We start from the raw sequence: 18,005 nt of genomic DNA, 5'->3' as shown, positions 1-18,005 counted from the left end.
GGAGGTCCAGTCTAGGGAATGGGGTTCCCCTGTAGTTGTGGCCCCTCGTGCTCCTGCTGCGTGCACTCTGTCTGGGGCAGAGGCTTGGGGCATGGCCCTCTGTCTTCCTGCTGGGCCTCCATCTGCTGTTGAGGTGGTTTTGTCCCCAGATTGACAAGACAAAGAGTTTGTGACATGTGTCGCCGTGAGTGACAGAGGGTCTTTCATTTCAACTGGGCCTACTGACGACCACCGATCCCACATTTGTAGTTGGCGTTATGCCGAGGCTAATGGGAGGAGAGATCCTCCTGCTGTGGAATGGGACTTGTAGTTTACAGCTGGCTGATAATTCAGGACAAGGAGGAAATCTGAGGACGTTTTGGTGGAGGAGCGGCACCACTGCACATTAGCAAGCCTAAATCTGATAGAGCAATAATCTATAGTAAAAGCATGAGCAGGCATCTGTACACACCAGCCTTCAGTGCTAACATCTGATTTGCACAAGCTGATAGTTGCTTTGCTGCCAGTGAGCCTGCTGCACCCTCTGTTCAGAGAGACTTTATGAAGCCTTCTAAACTGGTCTCTGATGTTCCCCACTTGCCCCAGCAGTGCTCCTTTCACACACCTGTCAACATGCTATTTCCTTCCACTTTGGTGGGTCCAAGTTAAAAAGAAATCACTTCCTTCATCTCCCACTCCTCCCCTTTTAGTTTGCCCAGAACAGGATGATAAAAGCCAGAGTTTCACATCTGAGCAACTGCAACAATACTACTATACCTTCAAAGGAGAAGATGCCACTTTGTGAGAAGACAGGGTATTGAAATTTAAGTGTTGTCTCTCTTCGAGGTGAGATCAGAGGGGGCCCTGTAGATGTGAACTGTTATGTTGCTCTGAGTGATCTGACCAGCATGGCGGAGGAGAAGTGTCATGGTGGACAGATTTACTGGGATGTGTGTCTGTGTTAGTTCTTTCTTGCTGGAATTTAGTCTAACACATTTGGCAAAGGCTTCCAGCTGTTAGTGTTTTTTTTTTTTTTTTGTCTGTACCTGAATTTGTTGATAATCAGATTTGTTCATTTACATGAACACATAAGACAATTTCCTTTATATTGTAAAAAAACTATGCAGTAGCGGCTCCCTTTCTTCATGCTATTTTAATTAAAAAGGGAAGTGGTGTTGCATGCTGTTTTATGAACTTATTGGTCTAACAACCCTGCTCCTCAATGTTTTTCTGACAGCAAGCATACTTGTTTTATCACCACTGATTCCTTGTGGAGCCTGAAGTTTAGTTGCATTGTCACAAGAGGCAAAACCTCATCCTCCATCTCCAGCCATTATTGGTTTTCTCTTTTCTTTTTTTCTTGCTAATTGTGTTTGTGGCTTTTAATTGGTCACAGAACCTGCACACAAAAAAAAAAACCTGGACATGTATCTGTGATTGGAAAAGCATCTTGTCCAGGGAGCATTTCTGCTCCACATTCACAAATATGGCCCCTAAAGAAAACAGTGTTGTCAAAAAAGCTTTTATTAGTTTAAAGGTATAAAATACAAATAACTATTTGATACAGTGGGAAAGGTATAAGAGAAAAACTGAAGTCAAAGAAAATATGACATACAGTACTCAATGGTTGATGATAGGCACATGTAAAATATGTGAATCAATAGCCACATGGCTGCACTGTTATACATATACCCAGTGTATCCACAGTGGTGTCTTATGGTTAAAAACATAAAACAGGCAACATCATTCAGTGCTGGAATAAGCAGTTCAATTAATACTCTGTATAAAGACATTAACAAATAATTGCAGTCATATGTTATAAATAAATTTACTAATACTAAATACACTGGCTGATAAATAGCATCACATGATTTCTAGATATGCCCTAAACCAACACCGTCCAGCATGCTTCACATGCAGAGGTTACACTGCTGAAACCACCACGATGAACACACACACACTCAGTCAGTTAACAGAGTTACATATATTTTCGACCACTCTGTTGAACTCTTCTGGTTGATCAGCATACACGTGGTGAGAGGCTTTATTTATCAGCTGCAGGGTGGAATAGATAAAAAAAAATCACTAACACAGTCAGCAATTATGTACAGACATGTAAAGTTTTTTTTTACTAAAGAAAAAACAAAATGAGCTGAATTAAAACTGGAGTGGAAAAAAAAGTGGAACTGCACCTATTATAAACATAATTAGATAATATCACTCTACGTTTCCACTTACCATCACTCTGGTGTGGGCCTGGTTCCTAATCTGGACCACTCTGTCCCCAGATGAGTTGTCCACCCAGGACCATTCTCCATACAGCATGGTGAGGGGCATGGAGGGCGGCAGCAGGTGAACCCGTTGCAGCATAGGCCTCTTAGCCCATCCCAGAGACTCGGACATGGCACGGAAACCCACCTCGCCACTGGGAGGAGGAAGGGAAAGCGAAAAGGTGGGAGGAGATGGGTCAGGTTTTTGCGGGCATTATGATCAGTTGTTAAAAATGTAATTGTGATGTGTGTGATGGCGTACCTCGGGGTTTGTGCGTTACAGTGGTAGATGTACTGTGTCATAGTGTCATCATCAAACAGATCTTCAAATTTCCTTTTGAAATCAGGACGGAATCTGTTCACCAACCCTGGACCTGAATCAGTGACACACTGTGAGCTGAGTGGACAGAGTATTATGTGGCACAGCACACTATTAGATCAACAACAACATATCGTACCCCATGGGCCTGCAGCTCTAATGACAGCAAGTGGGTTGAAGAAGGAAACCACCGTTGCAATAGCTTTCACCCAGCGTGGAGGGGATGGCCTCTTCACCACCTCTGTCCCCTGACCGCGATTTTCCGTGGCCTGTGTCTGGGGTCGCTCAGGGAAACCCCAGGGGTCTACCAGGATAAGATGTGACACTCTGGAAGAAGAGCAAAAGTCTCTTAGCTAGGAAATACAGATGCACTTTTACCCTGAAAATACAAGGTTGATATCTGATATTTTATCATTCATATTGGCAGATTCCTGCTGACATTTCTGTGTATTTTAGCAAAAAAACAGGTTTGATGTTGCACTGTTTTTTTTTTCTGGCCACTTGGGGGCGGCAAATAAAGCTGTAAGCAAAACACTGGCCATATTATCAACTTATAAAGTGGCTGTGGCGAATGTTGCCTATTTACCCATCCGTCATGGAGTCGTGTTTCTGGGCACCTGATGAATGTAAGTCATCGGGTGCCCACAGGTGCATGCTTCTTTGGACTCTTTTTATCCACCAACTTTGTGTGTCTGTAATTTCAGGCCATGAATCCAAAACAGTGGGCTTAGCATTTGCATTAAGTAACCAGCAATAAACCAGCAAATAACAACACAGCACTACTACCTAGAAGGGTACTGGATGGCGTAGGAGGTAGCTAGGTACCCCCCCAGACTGTGCCCCAGCAGAATCATGTTCTCCAGGCCTACAGATTCTCTCCACTGTTCAATGGAGTTGACAAACTGCTCCTCTGCCTTGGCAGCATCTGAGGGAAACGGAGGCCTGGAGCTCCTGCCAAAGCCCAGGAGGTCAAAGGCGTAGACAGGCCGTGACCGGCTCAGGGCATCCATGTTCCTGATCCACAACCCTACCCCTCCTCCAAAGCCATGGACCATTACAAGGGGAGTCTTAGTAGCTAGTGGATACGGGAGTAACAGAAGAGACAGAGACGAATTTTATTATGGGCGTTACAGGGCCTAGATCACTGAAACAAACAAAGACTGACAGGAGTGCAGTACCTGCAGGTTTGCGAACCGCCTTGTTGGTGAGGGTTAAAGTCCATATTCGATCCTGGTTTGGTAGGGTCACAAACCTTGCCCATAGGTCATTCTGAATACCTGTTGTGATCAGGAAAATGTAAGTATATCCTCAGTGAGATTTTGTGTTTGTGATGTAGCCAGTGAAACAAACTTTGCTAAATAAGTGTCATTTTACAGTAGCTCAAGCTTAGCAGCTTCATTGTATCATTAAAGTGCCTAGTTAAACTCCTATTAGTTCCTAGTGGTTATATAATCAGCAAATATAAGTCAAAACATTCTCACAGGCAAGAATCTTGGACTCTGTAGTCTTCAAAAGGGACATGGAGGTTGGACGCCAGGAAGGCCACCAGCTCCAGACTGAATTTGACCTAACAGGAGGGAAACAAACACAAAGGCATGAAAAGCGTGAAGAGAGAGTAAATAGAAGAGAAACTGTTGCTTGCTGAATGTACAGTGCTAGTATTTCTGGCACATGTCCAAGGTTAAAGCTAGTGTAGTCACCAGCGTTATCATTTGTTATTTGAATGGAGCACAAGGGTTACACACCCAGGAGTGTCACGTTTCACAACCATTATGCTGCATATGTGCCATGACACAGCAGTGGTGTAGTGGTTAATAGCTATTCTATTTATCTTTGACCACTTATTAGTAATCTTTATTTAACTGTCAGGTAATTTAATTGATTACAGTTACAACATGGGGCCTTACCCAAGTTTTAGTTACTGCGTGGAAACAAAACAAGGTGGGTAGTAAACTGAGTTGAGGTGGGCTTATACCCTCATCCCCACCACTTCCTCTCTGTTTGGAGGTGGAAACAGGCCAGTTTCACATTTCTGCCTCCATCATCAATACAACAGGTAGACCTCCAGGCCTTTCACCTGCTCTGCCATCAATAGCCAAGTCAAAGTTGCTGAGTCATTTGGTCAACTGGCTCACCAAGGAGTGTTACCCACTACTGCTCCTCTCTTCTGTCAGGGACAATTAATGAGACCAAATTTGTTAAGATCAAGAAAATCATCATGTGCCCACTATTACACACAGTGTACCAGTCTTGTAGGACCTGGTTACTACAACAACCCTATTAATCCATCAATAGTGATACAGGTAGTTCCAGCAGTAATCCAGCACTAGACTAGTTTAAGGTTAATTTACAGTTTACTAAGATTCCCTGGTATTTCTGTTACATAAAGCCTGCGCACAGTGACTTCTGTGGTAAGAAGTTGGATGGTTACATTTCTAGGAAGTCGTAAAATTGATTTTATCTGAGTGTAAAGTGTGTAAAGTGTTATGTCACATGAATATAACACACTACATAAGTCTGAGAACATGTAACATTATGTTTTGTTTACATCCAAACAGCCTATACATGGATTAAGGTGCAGTGACACAGCACTACAGTAAAATACTGTATTCCTCAGGCCCTGATCGTCTTAAAGAGAGAAAGTGACACAATTAACAGAGTTTTTATGAGTTTAGGTAACATGTCCTGTGAGCAGACGGACAGTGCGCAGGAGCAGGTTGTGTCTCTCTCTCTCTCTACTCACTCTGTCTCACAGTCGTTCTGCATCGGAGCTGCGGCTGTAGTGGGATCCATTGGTTGACATATTCCGGTGACCACAGTTAGTTAAATGAAGGTTAACGACGCGTCTCTCTGAATCTGCTTTGAAATTACACTAAGTCACACTGTACTGTTTGCTTGTGTTTTGTAACTCGTTCAATCCTAAATCAGCTGATCAATCACGAAGATCGTCTATTATAAAGATGCACCGACGGTGCGGGAAAGCCTCACTCGTCACTCATCTTCTATTTTACACAAAATCTGAAGAGGCGTTCACGGTCAAAGAAAAGTCCTTCTTTTCTGCGTGCATGTGACAACGGAGCACCGTCCTGTTTGCTTTTATCGGCGACAAACAGTACACTGACGTGCAATACATGTATTGTTTTGGCGTATTGCTGTTGTATGTGTATATACGCTTGTGTGGATCAGTAACTGTTAAAATTCAACATTGTGGGGTAAAAGTCACCTTCGTGAGACTCTGTGACTCATAAATGAGACACTAACGGTTCCCAAGAAAGTTGGTAATAATGTAGAACACAGTTGACAGAGCTGCGTCTCGAAATATAGGCAGAGTAACATATCTCTTTTCTTTTAGCACATCTCTGTTTAAATGGCGCTGGGTGGGCGGTGCTTATTCGCTGGCATTTTGCGCCCCGTCCCGAGCCAGGGTTGCCAGGTCCGCTGTTTTTGCGTAGACCTGTTTGGCACGCAAATCACACGTTTAATATATATGAATAAAAATCTATAATTTTAATGAAATTGTTTATTTATACCCAAAATCTACCAAGCTGATTCACGATCAGCACATACACACACGCCAACACACCAACATGCGGCAATAGTGTCTTGTGACTGTAAAGAAATAGAACCACTGGTCCACACCACAATGCTCCATATTATTTGTGATAATATTATGCATCTAATTACACAACGCTAGTTTAGGACATAGGCGAAAGAACTGTTTGGAGAAAACTACTTTTCGTGCGGGCACACTAAACATTTATAGTGTAACTTTGTAGATATTACAATACATTTGTCAACGATAGCAATGCTGTTGGACTTGAAAAGCAATGTGTATGGTTTGGCAGAGACACATTGTGAGTTCTGGTAATGCGTTGGTTTCGAGCGGTCATTGTGCTGGTAGTGTCACACGGACCTGGCAACCCTGTTCCGAATGACTCGGAATTTATTTCTTGTAACCCCAAGGCTGCTTCCGGTTGATGGGACACGTCACTCATTGGATTGAGGAAGAGGGCCTGTGCAAACCTCGCTTATCGGCAACTTCTGTATAAATTAGACGCCAAAACCATGTCGAATTCAGTCATATCGGTTATCTCTCGGTTTCTGGAGGAGTACACGTCCACGACGCCCAACAAGCTGAAAGTGGTGGACGCGTATTTGCTGTACATCTTGTTGACGGGAGCGCTGCAGTTCCTCTACTGTCTGCTCGTCGGCACCTTCCCCTTTAACAGCTTTTTGTCGGGCTTCATCTCATGTGTGGGCTCTTTCATTCTCGCAGGTAAATATTTATCCTCTTAAGTGCTGTTATGTGTTTCCAGTGCATAATACAACGCGGCGGGCTGAGTGTTTCAGTTAGTGGCTGAACGGTTGGTACATTGCTGAACGTGTGTGCAGACACAGGTTAGCTAACCAAGCTAAAACTCCCATGGCTTAAGTTGTAATTTTATTTTAAAAAATGAATAGTATTTCTGTTCAGCAATCTTTTATCAGACTGAATAAACGCCTTAACAAACACATTAATATTTCACAAATAATGTATAATGCTATGCACTTCGACAGTACCTGCAACAGCCTCGAAAAGTAGCATAAACCTCACTAAACGTTCCTCCACAAAAGTTTCAGTAAACACAGCACTTCATGAAGGCAGGGTTTATTTGAGAGCAGTTGCATTAGAGTGTAGCCTTTCTAACTAGGTGTGCCTAGTAAAGTGGTAACTGAGTGTACCTTAGTGCTTGTAAATTTCAGATGCTGTTGTGTCCCCGTAGTGAAGGACAGTGAAAACCCTGTTACTGAAAGTCATATTGACATGACTAAATGTCTTGCACACTTTTCCCTAAAATGGTAAACTGGGTGAGATTTAGCAGTTGGATTGATATGATGACATTAATGTTCATTGCATTAAACAGCATGATTAATGTTTCAGCAATATTTTTCAAGCAACCGACTAATTGTCTGCATGGCAATATTAAGCTATGTAAAATTTAAAATGTCAAGTGTTTTTGCTTTAAATGTTCCACAGTTGAAATCTTTTAAAATCTGGTTGTCTGTTTTGAAAGTAGTGTGTATCACAGTATTGTCACACAAACAAAGTGCTACTCTGCTGAGAGAGAGGTTTTAATATTGAACTGTAATAGCTCAAGAGAGACTGAACAGGACATCCTCAGTCATCCAAGTCTTATTTTGATAAATTTCTGAACTGAAAATATTGTTATATTTCCTAAACTAACAGCTTAAAACATTATTAATTGTTTAAATGATTATGAAAATAGTTTTAATACATCTTTGTTATTTAAGGTTGGAAAATGTACAAAACCTAACACTAAACCCTCATGTCCTTTTTTTTTCCCCAGTGTGTCTTCGTATCCAGATCAACCCTCAGAACAAAGGAGAGTTCCTGTCTATCTCTCCAGAGAGAGCCTTCGCTGACTTCCTATTCGCTCACACTGTCCTCCATCTGGTTGTGATGAACTTCATTGGTTAAAACAGGCGTGGATCCAAACGACAGTGCCCCCCTCTCTCAGAAGGTGTGTGTTTCACACAAGCATTTCTCATTTTAAGAGTTTTTAAAAGTTAGATTCTTAAAATGTCAATTTAGTTTCTGCTCGGTTTTAAGTACAGTCAGTATCTTTGAATATGAGAAACTTTTCAAGGATATGACCCAAACCTGTGATATCTATCTGTGGATGTAGTGCACAGTCTCTCAGTAGACAATAAATGGGCTTTTATATAGACACTGTATATGCTTTACTATATTGGTTTAAGCTCATAAAACGGGACGTATACTCTTGTGCTTTGGGTGTTTTCAGTCACATTAACCATCCTTTGCAGGTCATCACTTATTTCTCAGTGGAACAACTCCAGATAGTACATGTGATAAGGCGGACTGTCTTACTTCTCTGGGGAGATCCACATGATACCAGATATTGCTTTTGCTTTGCTAGGAAACAGTGTTATTAAATTTTTAGACTAGCAGGCAGGGCACAAGGCCATACTCCTTTCTCTTGTTTCTCAGCTGATTCTTAATAACTACGTCCATAACCTCAGTGTCACTAACTGTACCACATCTTCTTTTTATTTATTTGTTTCTTTTGCAAAGATCATGACAAGAGAAGTTAAGTGACCGCCCTTCAAGATAGGATTCTGCGTCCGCTTTTGTGCCACCCCACCTTCAGCACTGAGTTACATCTTATCACGTGATGCAGTACAATTTTCTTACTGATAAAATGGTTAATTTCTGACATTTTTTTAAATGTATAAATTTGTTAAGCATTCCCTTTTTGCACTGAGGCAAAGAAATAAAAACAACTGAAATGGTGATCTTGTAACCTCTGAAGCAGTTCTTGTAATGAAGTGTTGGCCTGCCAATTTGTATTCACGTATAATACTAAAACACTTCACTAACAGTAAATGTTTCAGATAGAGAAAAATAAAAAAAGGTTGATAAGATTATTGCATATATTGTGTCTGTCTAAAAAGTCAAAAGATTGAAATCTCTAAAAAAAGAAAAAAACTTATATATAGATACTTGTTCTTTACACAAATGTTAGCAAGCATCATTTTAACACATTTATGTTATAGGAAAAAAATGACTAGTCAAAAACCTCCAAAACTCTCACCCTGAAACATCACAATCTCCCTCTAATATCTTCAAATGAATTTTTAACCCATCAGATGAATCAGTGTAACCAGACGATCTCTTTCGATACCTCCTTTGTTATGTTCACCTGTGTTGTCATATTGCGGTTTCATACAGCTTAATTCCTGTTGGTGGAGTTGTGGGTCTGCATTTAGATGTGCTTATTGCAAAGAGAGATTCATTGTTTAAAGGAGGCAAGAAGGAAAAATATAACATCCAGATGGTTATGATAAATGGCAGCAAAAGGGCTCAATGCCCAGTAATGGAAGGAAGTGAAGTACAGTTTCAGACGTAATGTGATTTAATTTTATGCTATTTTAAATTTCAGATCCATTACATCAGGCAAATATTGCACATTATACCATACTACATTTATCTGACAGATTTAGTTACTAATTACTTGGCAGGTTAAGGTTTTAAACACAAAATGTGTGATCAGAGAATAAAACACTGCTAAAGAATATAAGGTAATTAAAATTAGCTCCACTTTGACTATCTGCAATGTTAAAGTGCTGCCTACATGTTAACGTATCAGTAATAATGGTCCAATAATATATGAAATAATGTCTCTGACAGGGTTGATTCTGGGTACTTTTATTTTTCATGCTTGAAGTATATTTTTCTGGTAATACTATTTCTAACAAAGTATTTTTTTCATTGTGCTTTCACTACCTTTACTTACATTAAGGATCTGACTATGTCTTCCACCATTGTCCACACTTGGTAAAGTTTATTCTGAACCCACAGATTGCATTATTTCTGAAGTTGAAGACTGCAATGCAGTGTTTTCATTATAAGAGTAAGCTTGTTGGGCAGACTCTTTGCACTCATCACACCCCACCCACCCCCCGCCCGCCTTAGAGCAATGAGAGGGTCTGCTTCTCTGATTGTCAGACACATTCCAGCTCAAATGCTTTAAACTGGGGCATTACCAAAGCTGACTTAGATTCATCACAGAGTGCACTAACCTGAGGATACATTTTAGCTAGTTTGGTCTGACAGAGCCGGCTGTAAAGGACCAGTCTGATCTGGATGTGAAACTGCCTTGAATACAGAGATGAAAAATAGACTGAATCAAGTTGGCATCCCAGGTTTCTCCTTTAAAGGTTAGATCGAAATCTCTTCCTATGCTGATTTGAAAACAGACAAAGAGGTTTCCTATCTACCCAGCCCTACATATTAAATAGATGACATTAGCTCCTTTTGAAAAGGGGTTAGCATAAAGTAGCAGGAGAGGTGAATCTGGGAACGGAGAGTCTGGAATTTTAATGCACACGGCCTGAAATAATCAAAACAAAGAGTTGTGGATACCAAGTCTTACAGGGAAGGGGGGTTGAAGAGGTCCATAACATTTTGAACCTGTATTTTGCCACTAATTAAATGTCTTGTCCTGGATACAGAGTGGGTAAAGGTAGCTGGATTCTACTTCTTTGTCAGTGGGGGGAGATGTATTCAATACCATACTGTAAAAATACTCCAATAAAAGTAAAATACTTGCATTCAAAATAATATTTAAATAAAAGCACTACTAATAAAAGTACTGTCAGTAACATTTACTACTAAGTACTCTTATATATTATAATATTGTGTAATTATTACTGATGCATTTCCTGAACATTCACATTCAAGCTATTTTATATACTGTCTCATGGTCTAATTTAAATGATAACAATGTTTAATATTTTACCAACTCATTATAGGTTTGCAGAATCTTAATCTGCAAAGTAACTAAAACTGTAAAATAAATGTAGTGTAGTAAAAAAGTACAGTGTTCCCCTCTGAGATTTAGTGGTGTAGAAGTATAAAGTAGCATAAAATTAAAATGCTCAAGTGCTTAAGTTACAGCACATGAGTGAAGTCCTTTCTACCACTGACTGTGATGTGTCTTTTCGGCTCTGCTGCTCCTTATTGCGCTGGAAAGAAAACAGTGTCATTCTCAGTGTTTCACAAAGCTAAAAGGAAATGGAATAGGACATGCTAAAAGGAATGTCTGGTTAGTGAGATTTGTCATGGAACTTGACTGGCTGGAAATATTTAGTTTTGTGAAAGTTATGTTTCGTTTCTGAGATCGGCCTGGATCGTCATAGTAATAAGTTCCATTTCTGTTCTGAGATCTGCCTACATTTTTCCAGGAAATGGATGACCATAAAAGGCTTTGTTGCCAAAGCTAAAAAAAAACAAAAAAACAAGGGACTTCTGGGACATCCTTGACACCCTTCATAGAGCAAATTGAGAGGCTTGCAATAATTGTTTGTTAATTCAGTGGCTGAGGGGGCTGTGTGTAGAAGCTTAGTCCAACAAATGAAGACTGGACCAAATCCAATGTGTTCAGGCATCAAAATCAAATAATTTCTTTGTAGCCTGCCAAATGAATTATCTGCATCCATGGGGGGGAAGGCACTCAGCATTTGGTTGCTTGGGAGAATAGGATATGAAAAAGATGACTACCACTAAAATAATAAAATCTGTAGATATGAGTAAGATTGACATGTTTTACCTTAAAGGAATAGACATTTTGGGGAAACGTTGTCTTGCCAAGAGTTAGAAGACTGATACTGCTTTTAGGTCTGTGTGCTAAATATACATCTAGACCTGTACTGGAAGGCAGTTAACTTAACATAGCATGTGGGTCCCCTATATGGTGCTTGTTTAATCTGTATATAAAAACCTATGTATGAAAAATTAGGTTGTGTTTTTTGCGGTGGTATTTGCCCCATAAACATGCCAGTTAGTGAGCTTTAATGGTGCTGGTGCGTTACCTTTGGACAGAACCAGGCTAGTTGTTTCTCCTGCAGATTCATATTTACTCTACACATAGGAGTAGCATTGATCCTCTCATCTAACTGTTGGCAAGAGTTTTCCAAACTGATGGAAGGTCAAGAAATCAAGACCCCTAAGGTGTAGATTTCTTGAATATATTTCTTGAAAACTTGGGAGGTTTACTTCAGCATCTGATACTTCAGTTATACTGCTGCGCTCCCACCTTTGTAAAACTTGTCATGAGCTGAGGAAAAGAAAACTGGAGGAAAACACAAGTGGTGCTCCAATTTATATTCAAATCATGGCATTTCACATCACAGTGAGTACAGCTTGTTAGATATTTGCTTGAAGTATCCCCAACCAATAAAAACTAACTGGCACCCACATGGTTAACATGTGGAACATCTGGACGGTTATGGTCACATGACCAGTGGGAAGTTAGTGTTGCGGAAGCTGGAGTCTCTGTTTACTGAAGGGAGAGAATTCACTTGGTAAACCTCAAACTGACCCTGAAACATGCTGCAACTCTTCATACTCACTCTCAGCCTGTTACCATGGATCCCAGGTAATAACTTTGACTACTGAGGCCATATGCTTACAAAAGTTTTTACAAAAGCCTTTGCAGTTGTTTTTGTCTACAGCTAATTGATGGAAACAAGTGTTCTAAGGATGATTAATGTCTATTCTGCCACCCCCTCACTTTGCTTTTTCGGCAACTACTGGTGCTACAAAGTGAGATATTTCTTTCTCAGTTTATCACTTTTCTGTATTTATCATTTGCTGAAGACAGACTAGAAGGCCTGTTTAAGTTGCCATTTTCTGCAGGAGCCACAGACAGCTTTTGTGTTTCAGTAAATCTTCCATGTTTCAGTGCTTTTGCCCCTTGGCAAGAGTATGCTTGATGCTTATTTTGTGAAGTCTTCAAAAGCCAGTTATATTTGTCCCCTCCAAATCTGTATTAGAGGGATAATCCAATTTTGGAATAAGAACTATGGAAAGGAAACTCAAAGTAGGAAAAATGTTTTGTTACAAAGGAAACTGAAACCATATATGTGGTACAAAGTATTGCTAAAGGCCACTTTCCCCATTCCTCAATCACAGATAAGAAATGTCCACTGTGAGCAACTGTTCTGTTCTGACTGCAGCGTGACTGAAAGTTTAAGTTCAAGCTAGTGTTCAGCATTCAATCATCTTCACTTTTCATTAGCCATCCTCTGTGGGGTAACTACCGTGGAAGAGTTTGCAGTCCTGGAAGGCCGATCCCTTCAAATCCCGTGTCATTATGAGCCTCAGTATGCCACTTATGTAAAATACTGGTGTCAAGGGAGGACAAGGGAATTCTGCAGCAGCTTAGCTCGAACAGATAACCCTGGTCCAGTCAATCCGACTGAGGACAAAGTGATCATTTCTGATGACCGGGCCCAGCTGGTGTTCACAGTGACCATGAATAACCTGAAGGAGGAGGACTCTGGGTGGTACTTGTGTGGCGTGGAGATAGGTACTGGATGGACAGCTGATACTGTCGCATTCACTAACATCAAAGTCTTTCATGGTGAGTAATGAACTCATGAACTGTGAATTATCCATTAAGAAAAAAAAAATTTTTCATGCATTTCAAATGTTTAGATTATAAATGCAAGCTCTTCCTATATGGTTATATTTTTCCTGCAGGTTTGTCTGTGGTGAACAGCAGACTGAGCGGGGAAGAAGGGAGTAGTGTCACAGTTGAATGCCTCTACAGTGAGAGATACAGGTATTTGATTTCCCCATTTATTATATTACATTTCTGCCTGTTTTATGGGTATTTTACCAATCAGACCATGCAGAATCCTGGTGGTCATGGTTATTTGTTAGAAATCCTCAATTCAAGTCAAATGCTGACAGACAGTCAGCCTTCACTGACTTCCCTGTGACCGCTTGCCAACAGAGAAAGTGAGAAGAAATGGTGTCGGAGTGGAGACTGGAGCTCCTGTCTGCTGACAGACTCTGAAGGGAGCTACGATGACACTTCAGTGGCCATCAGCGATGACAGAACTGGGGCTTTCACTGTAACCTTAAAGAATCTGGAGATGAGAGATAGCGGCTGGTACTGGTGTTCTGCAGGACAGCAGCAGACAGCTGTGCATCTTCTGGTGACACCCCGACCCACAACCAGTAGGCTGACAAAGAGCACTTCAAAAAAAAAAAAAAAAATCATATCAAATTATGGCATTTAGTGGGAATTTAGACAAGTTAGTGAACAATTCCTGTTTGATTCTTTGTTGAAGCTGTACCAGGCAAGATTTCTATCTAAAGCAGTATTGATTTTTTTTTAAGCACTTGGGGGCAGTAGAACGAGCAAACAAAACATTGAACCTAAAGTTGAAATGCCAACAGCCACAGGGCAACATTAACTTTCCACTGAAACTCAGTTTCTTGCCTCCTGCAGAATGAAAATCCAATATTCACTCTCCTTTTAGCTTTGTTTTGGTTTCCACCAACTCCTGAGAAACATATCTAGCTCATTAGCTGCTAAATGTGCCACTTTGTTCACCAGCGGTCTAACGTCCTTAACCATCTTGGGTTTGATGCTAACAGAGGCTTTTGGCTAAAAAAAAAGTTTACTGCTTTGGCTGGAAAAGAGGTTCATGAGACCAGTGAGAGTGAATCCAAGCAGTAATGCTGTGGGCTGGAAAACCAAAGAAATGAGCTTAAAAACGCTAAAATGCCCAATAGAACTGGGGTGAAAAATTCTTGAAAAATTGAGTTTGCCATTATAAGCAACATCTTTCACATTACACATAGTCATTTGACTCTGTGTTAATACAGAAATGTTGATTAGTGCTGCTTTAAAAATACTTAAAAAAAAAATCATCCTAAACCAAGAGTCATCCAGCCCAAATCTCACAGGTTCAGTCTTCACCGTGAGGTTTCAGTCTGGGAAACATCTATTAAAAATCTGTTGAGCCCAGCGGGTGGACATGAGGCAAATCAGTGTGCCAGTGATCTGACTTGCCGCTGGAAACTCTGAAATGTCACTGAAAACTATTTAACCCAGGCGTTGTAGCTATGAAAGGGACCACAATTCTCTGACTGCATGGCCTTTTCCCCATGTCAGTTTGCTGTTGCTGTACTGAGAAATAGGCAAGTGCAGTTTTAAAGATCAATATGTGTTTGTGACAGATGGCTGAGGCTCTTAGGTCTCCAGCTGTACAAGGTATTGATTATTACAAGTCACTTATCAAGAACATTGATGACAGAATCCTGTGGGTACCGCTGCACTGTTGCAGTACATTATTTTTCAGCTCTTTGTCTGATATCTTTATCCTTAGCATCAGTGTCTACGACCCCGAGTCCCACTACACCAAGTCCATCTTTTCCTATATCCCATTCTCCACCCAAATCTGTCAACAGGGAGTCCTGGAAGAGTAAAAGGTAAGAGTGAGGCACTTCTTTATGACTGGCGTTCCCCGCGTTGTATATATTGTCTTTTTTTTCACCTGAATTTATTCATAACATCTCTGTGTGACATACCTTCCATGTTTGATGTGATACCACTCACACTCTTAACCACTGTGGATGCTTATCTATACCATCATGATGGACTTCACCCCAGTTCAGCTCAGCCGAGCACAGATAATGATCCTACTTTTCTTGCTGAGGAAAATATATCCATCATCATCTAGGCCATCATCTTACCATGTAAGAATAGATGTAGTGTAAGCCTGAGCTGCTTTTGCTGGACTATCTGTTCAGACCCCTGCATGTCTGTGTTTTAGTTACATCTTGGAGTCTTTGCTGGTTTGCTCTTCTATATTGGTCCTTGTGGGCTTGGCAATATTGGCAAGAAAGATGTGGAAACTACACAGTAAGGCAACCTCTCATTTGTTTGCGTTTTTAAATCTGGGTACAATAATGCCACTGACTTCCTCAATATGTCTATGAAATATTCTAAATACATTAACAACGAGTCATTTATTTGCATTATTGTCTGTGGCTTAAAGATCTTCACTATGCATTTCTAGAGCAGGAGCCTGCTCCAGGACGAGTTAAGGAGATGAAGGCAAGGCTCAGTGTAAGCCCCCATTAAAATATCTGTCACTGTTCTGTAAACACACTGTTTAAAAACACCATTATTAAGGATACTCTTTAGTGATTTATAATACTCATCGTTCTTTTTGTCTCCCACAGGACTCTTTAGGGGACGGAAGTGATGGCCAAGGCACTGCTGTCATTTTCCATAACAGGGATTCCCAGGACATAAACATGTACTGAGCTTGTCAGTATAGTCAGTGCAGTGTTTAATGGTACTCCCTGTAACTGAACGTCATTTCTGTTAGTTCACTGCGAGAGCACATGCTGTCAGTGCTGGAACATGCTGTCCCAGTGTCCTCTCAATTTTACATACAGAACCACATCTAAAGACATTTACGATGTTTTTCTGCTTGCTGCTTTCCATATGGAACTAGTAAAGTCTGGACATATTACAGCATATACTCCTCCTGTAAGACACATTTTACATAATATAATCAAGTGATCTTCTTTTTAATGTGGTCAAAAGAATGGCTATAACTATCACTAAGGATGCAGATATCACGTCTTCAGAAATTCTTTTTTTTTGTGCTTTGTGGATTTTAGCAGCCTAGGTGCAGTTTACATTCTATATCTAAAAACATACACATTATATTTTATATTTTACTTTATATACAGGCTTTGATTTTAGTCTGATTCCAGGATTGGATTGGATTTAGTATATTTAAAATGGACTACTTTCTGGCCAGCAAAATAAATAGATCTAGGATTCATTATTTCTCTACTAGACTTGTATTTACATGGCAAAATTAAATAGTAACACTTTATTTTACAGGTCTGTAACTTCTTGATAATGTCCTGTGAAGTTTGATGGAAATAACTTTGTCATTTGGTACTAATTAAAGGGAAAATAGAGTGTTAATGTTTGTAATTGTTATTTACGTTAAACCTACAATAACTTTATAAAATGCTTCAGCTTGATTTTTGGACAGTAGAGGGCAGCAGAAACAAGAAAACACAACAATGACATATCATCACCTTTTTTAGTTTATATGGTGAACTCGTTAGGTAATCACATATCCAGCAGATACGGAGCAACATTAACTTCCAATAAGAGTGGTGTTTGTGTTCTCCAGATGAATTTAAGTACAATATTCAGGCTACACTATTTTTGTGTTTTTGGTCTCCACCAGCTCCTGAGGGAAATATCTGGCTCTTTAGTTGCTAAATGCTCGGTTATGTTATGTTTGGGGCCTACTAGCTAGTTGCTAACTGTGATGTAGGGCTGGGAAACATATGAGCTAAGGGAAAGAGTAAAGTCTTCTAAGAAACACTATGCCCCTCAGGTCTAATGACTACAGTAGTCATGCACACTGACTATCTCTGGGTTATTGGGCTCCGTTAAAGATTAGACAAGATGATGGGAATTATTGTCAGTGCCAAATGACTGTTTGTTGCTTCTAAATGCTGCAAAGAAATAAGTCCAGGGTGGATGAATAATACCTTCAAGACAGTAAGTAGTGAGCCCAGGGGACTGACGCAGGTACATTTTCAGGGTTTTTGTCGCTACAGATTAAAGAATTTATTTCATAACCAAATTATGAAATGGCTGATTAATATTTACACATGAATACAGTCTGTTTGAGAGAAAACATGTGGTAGCAAATGCTGTTAATGTGAACATAGTGATGAGATCTTATGAGATTATCTTTAAAGAAAGACGAAAGCAAAGGAAAACAGATACATTAGACGTTAACTCTGAAAGAAACAGCTCTATATTCCACACTTGAACTGTCTGTAATATGAGCACAGAGGTTAAAGCATCACTGAAGCAACAACTTCTTCAGTGATGAAGGTAACAGAGTAAAGATGTTTTTCAGACTCTTTTATTGCTTATGGTCAGTGATGTTGCTACTGCCTTAGGATATTTAACAAATGTAGAGTTCACTAGTCTTTATCTGATGTTGGATTTAAATCAGAAGGACCACAGAAAACTATTCTGCCTTCAGTCACTTAATGGTGATGAAGTCGA

At 40.1% G+C, this 18,005-nt stretch overlaps 3 protein-coding genes across 3 annotated transcripts; 2 read left to right on the top strand and 1 right to left on the bottom strand.

Annotated features, from left to right (window-relative positions):
* Positions 1 to 1,485: 1,485 nt before the first annotated feature.
* abhd4 (abhydrolase domain containing 4, N-acyl phospholipase B) lies at positions 1,486 to 5,491 on the bottom strand. Its single transcript, XM_041054301.1, has 8 exons — positions 5,312 to 5,491; positions 4,050 to 4,135; positions 3,747 to 3,845; positions 3,355 to 3,643; positions 2,708 to 2,895; positions 2,512 to 2,623; positions 2,218 to 2,404; positions 1,486 to 2,034 (listed from the first exon to the last, which is right to left on the bottom strand). Exons 1-8 carry the CDS (start codon positions 5,359 to 5,361, stop codon positions 1,945 to 1,947), a joined length of 1,101 nt encoding a protein of 366 aa, XP_040910235.1. The 5' UTR covers positions 5,362 to 5,491; the 3' UTR covers positions 1,486 to 1,944.
* A 1,046-nt stretch (positions 5,492 to 6,537) lies between these two features.
* Positions 6,538 to 8,881, top strand: dad1 (defender against cell death 1). Its single transcript, XM_041056220.1, has 3 exons — positions 6,538 to 6,844; positions 7,917 to 8,090; positions 8,663 to 8,881. The coding sequence occupies exons 1-2, from the start codon at positions 6,634 to 6,636 to the stop codon at positions 8,045 to 8,047; spliced, it is 342 nt and encodes a 113-aa protein (XP_040912154.1). The 5' UTR covers positions 6,538 to 6,633; the 3' UTR covers positions 8,048 to 8,090; positions 8,663 to 8,881.
* Positions 8,882 to 12,407: 3,526 nt separating this feature from the next.
* pigr (polymeric immunoglobulin receptor) lies at positions 12,408 to 17,067 on the top strand. Its single transcript, XM_041054306.1, has 8 exons — positions 12,408 to 12,527; positions 13,170 to 13,514; positions 13,634 to 13,715; positions 13,890 to 14,116; positions 15,274 to 15,376; positions 15,721 to 15,809; positions 15,967 to 16,016; positions 16,133 to 17,067. The coding sequence occupies exons 1-8, from the start codon at positions 12,479 to 12,481 to the stop codon at positions 16,214 to 16,216; spliced, it is 1,029 nt and encodes a 342-aa protein (XP_040910240.1). The 5' UTR covers positions 12,408 to 12,478; the 3' UTR covers positions 16,217 to 17,067.
* Positions 17,068 to 18,005: the final 938 nt, after the last annotated feature.

The sequence above is a fragment of the Toxotes jaculatrix genome, chromosome 14, assembly GCF_017976425.1.
Source record: "Toxotes jaculatrix isolate fToxJac2 chromosome 14, fToxJac2.pri, whole genome shotgun sequence".
NCBI lineage: Eukaryota > Metazoa > Chordata > Actinopteri > Toxotidae > Toxotes > Toxotes jaculatrix.
This window is presented reverse-complemented; position numbering and strand designations above follow the sequence as displayed.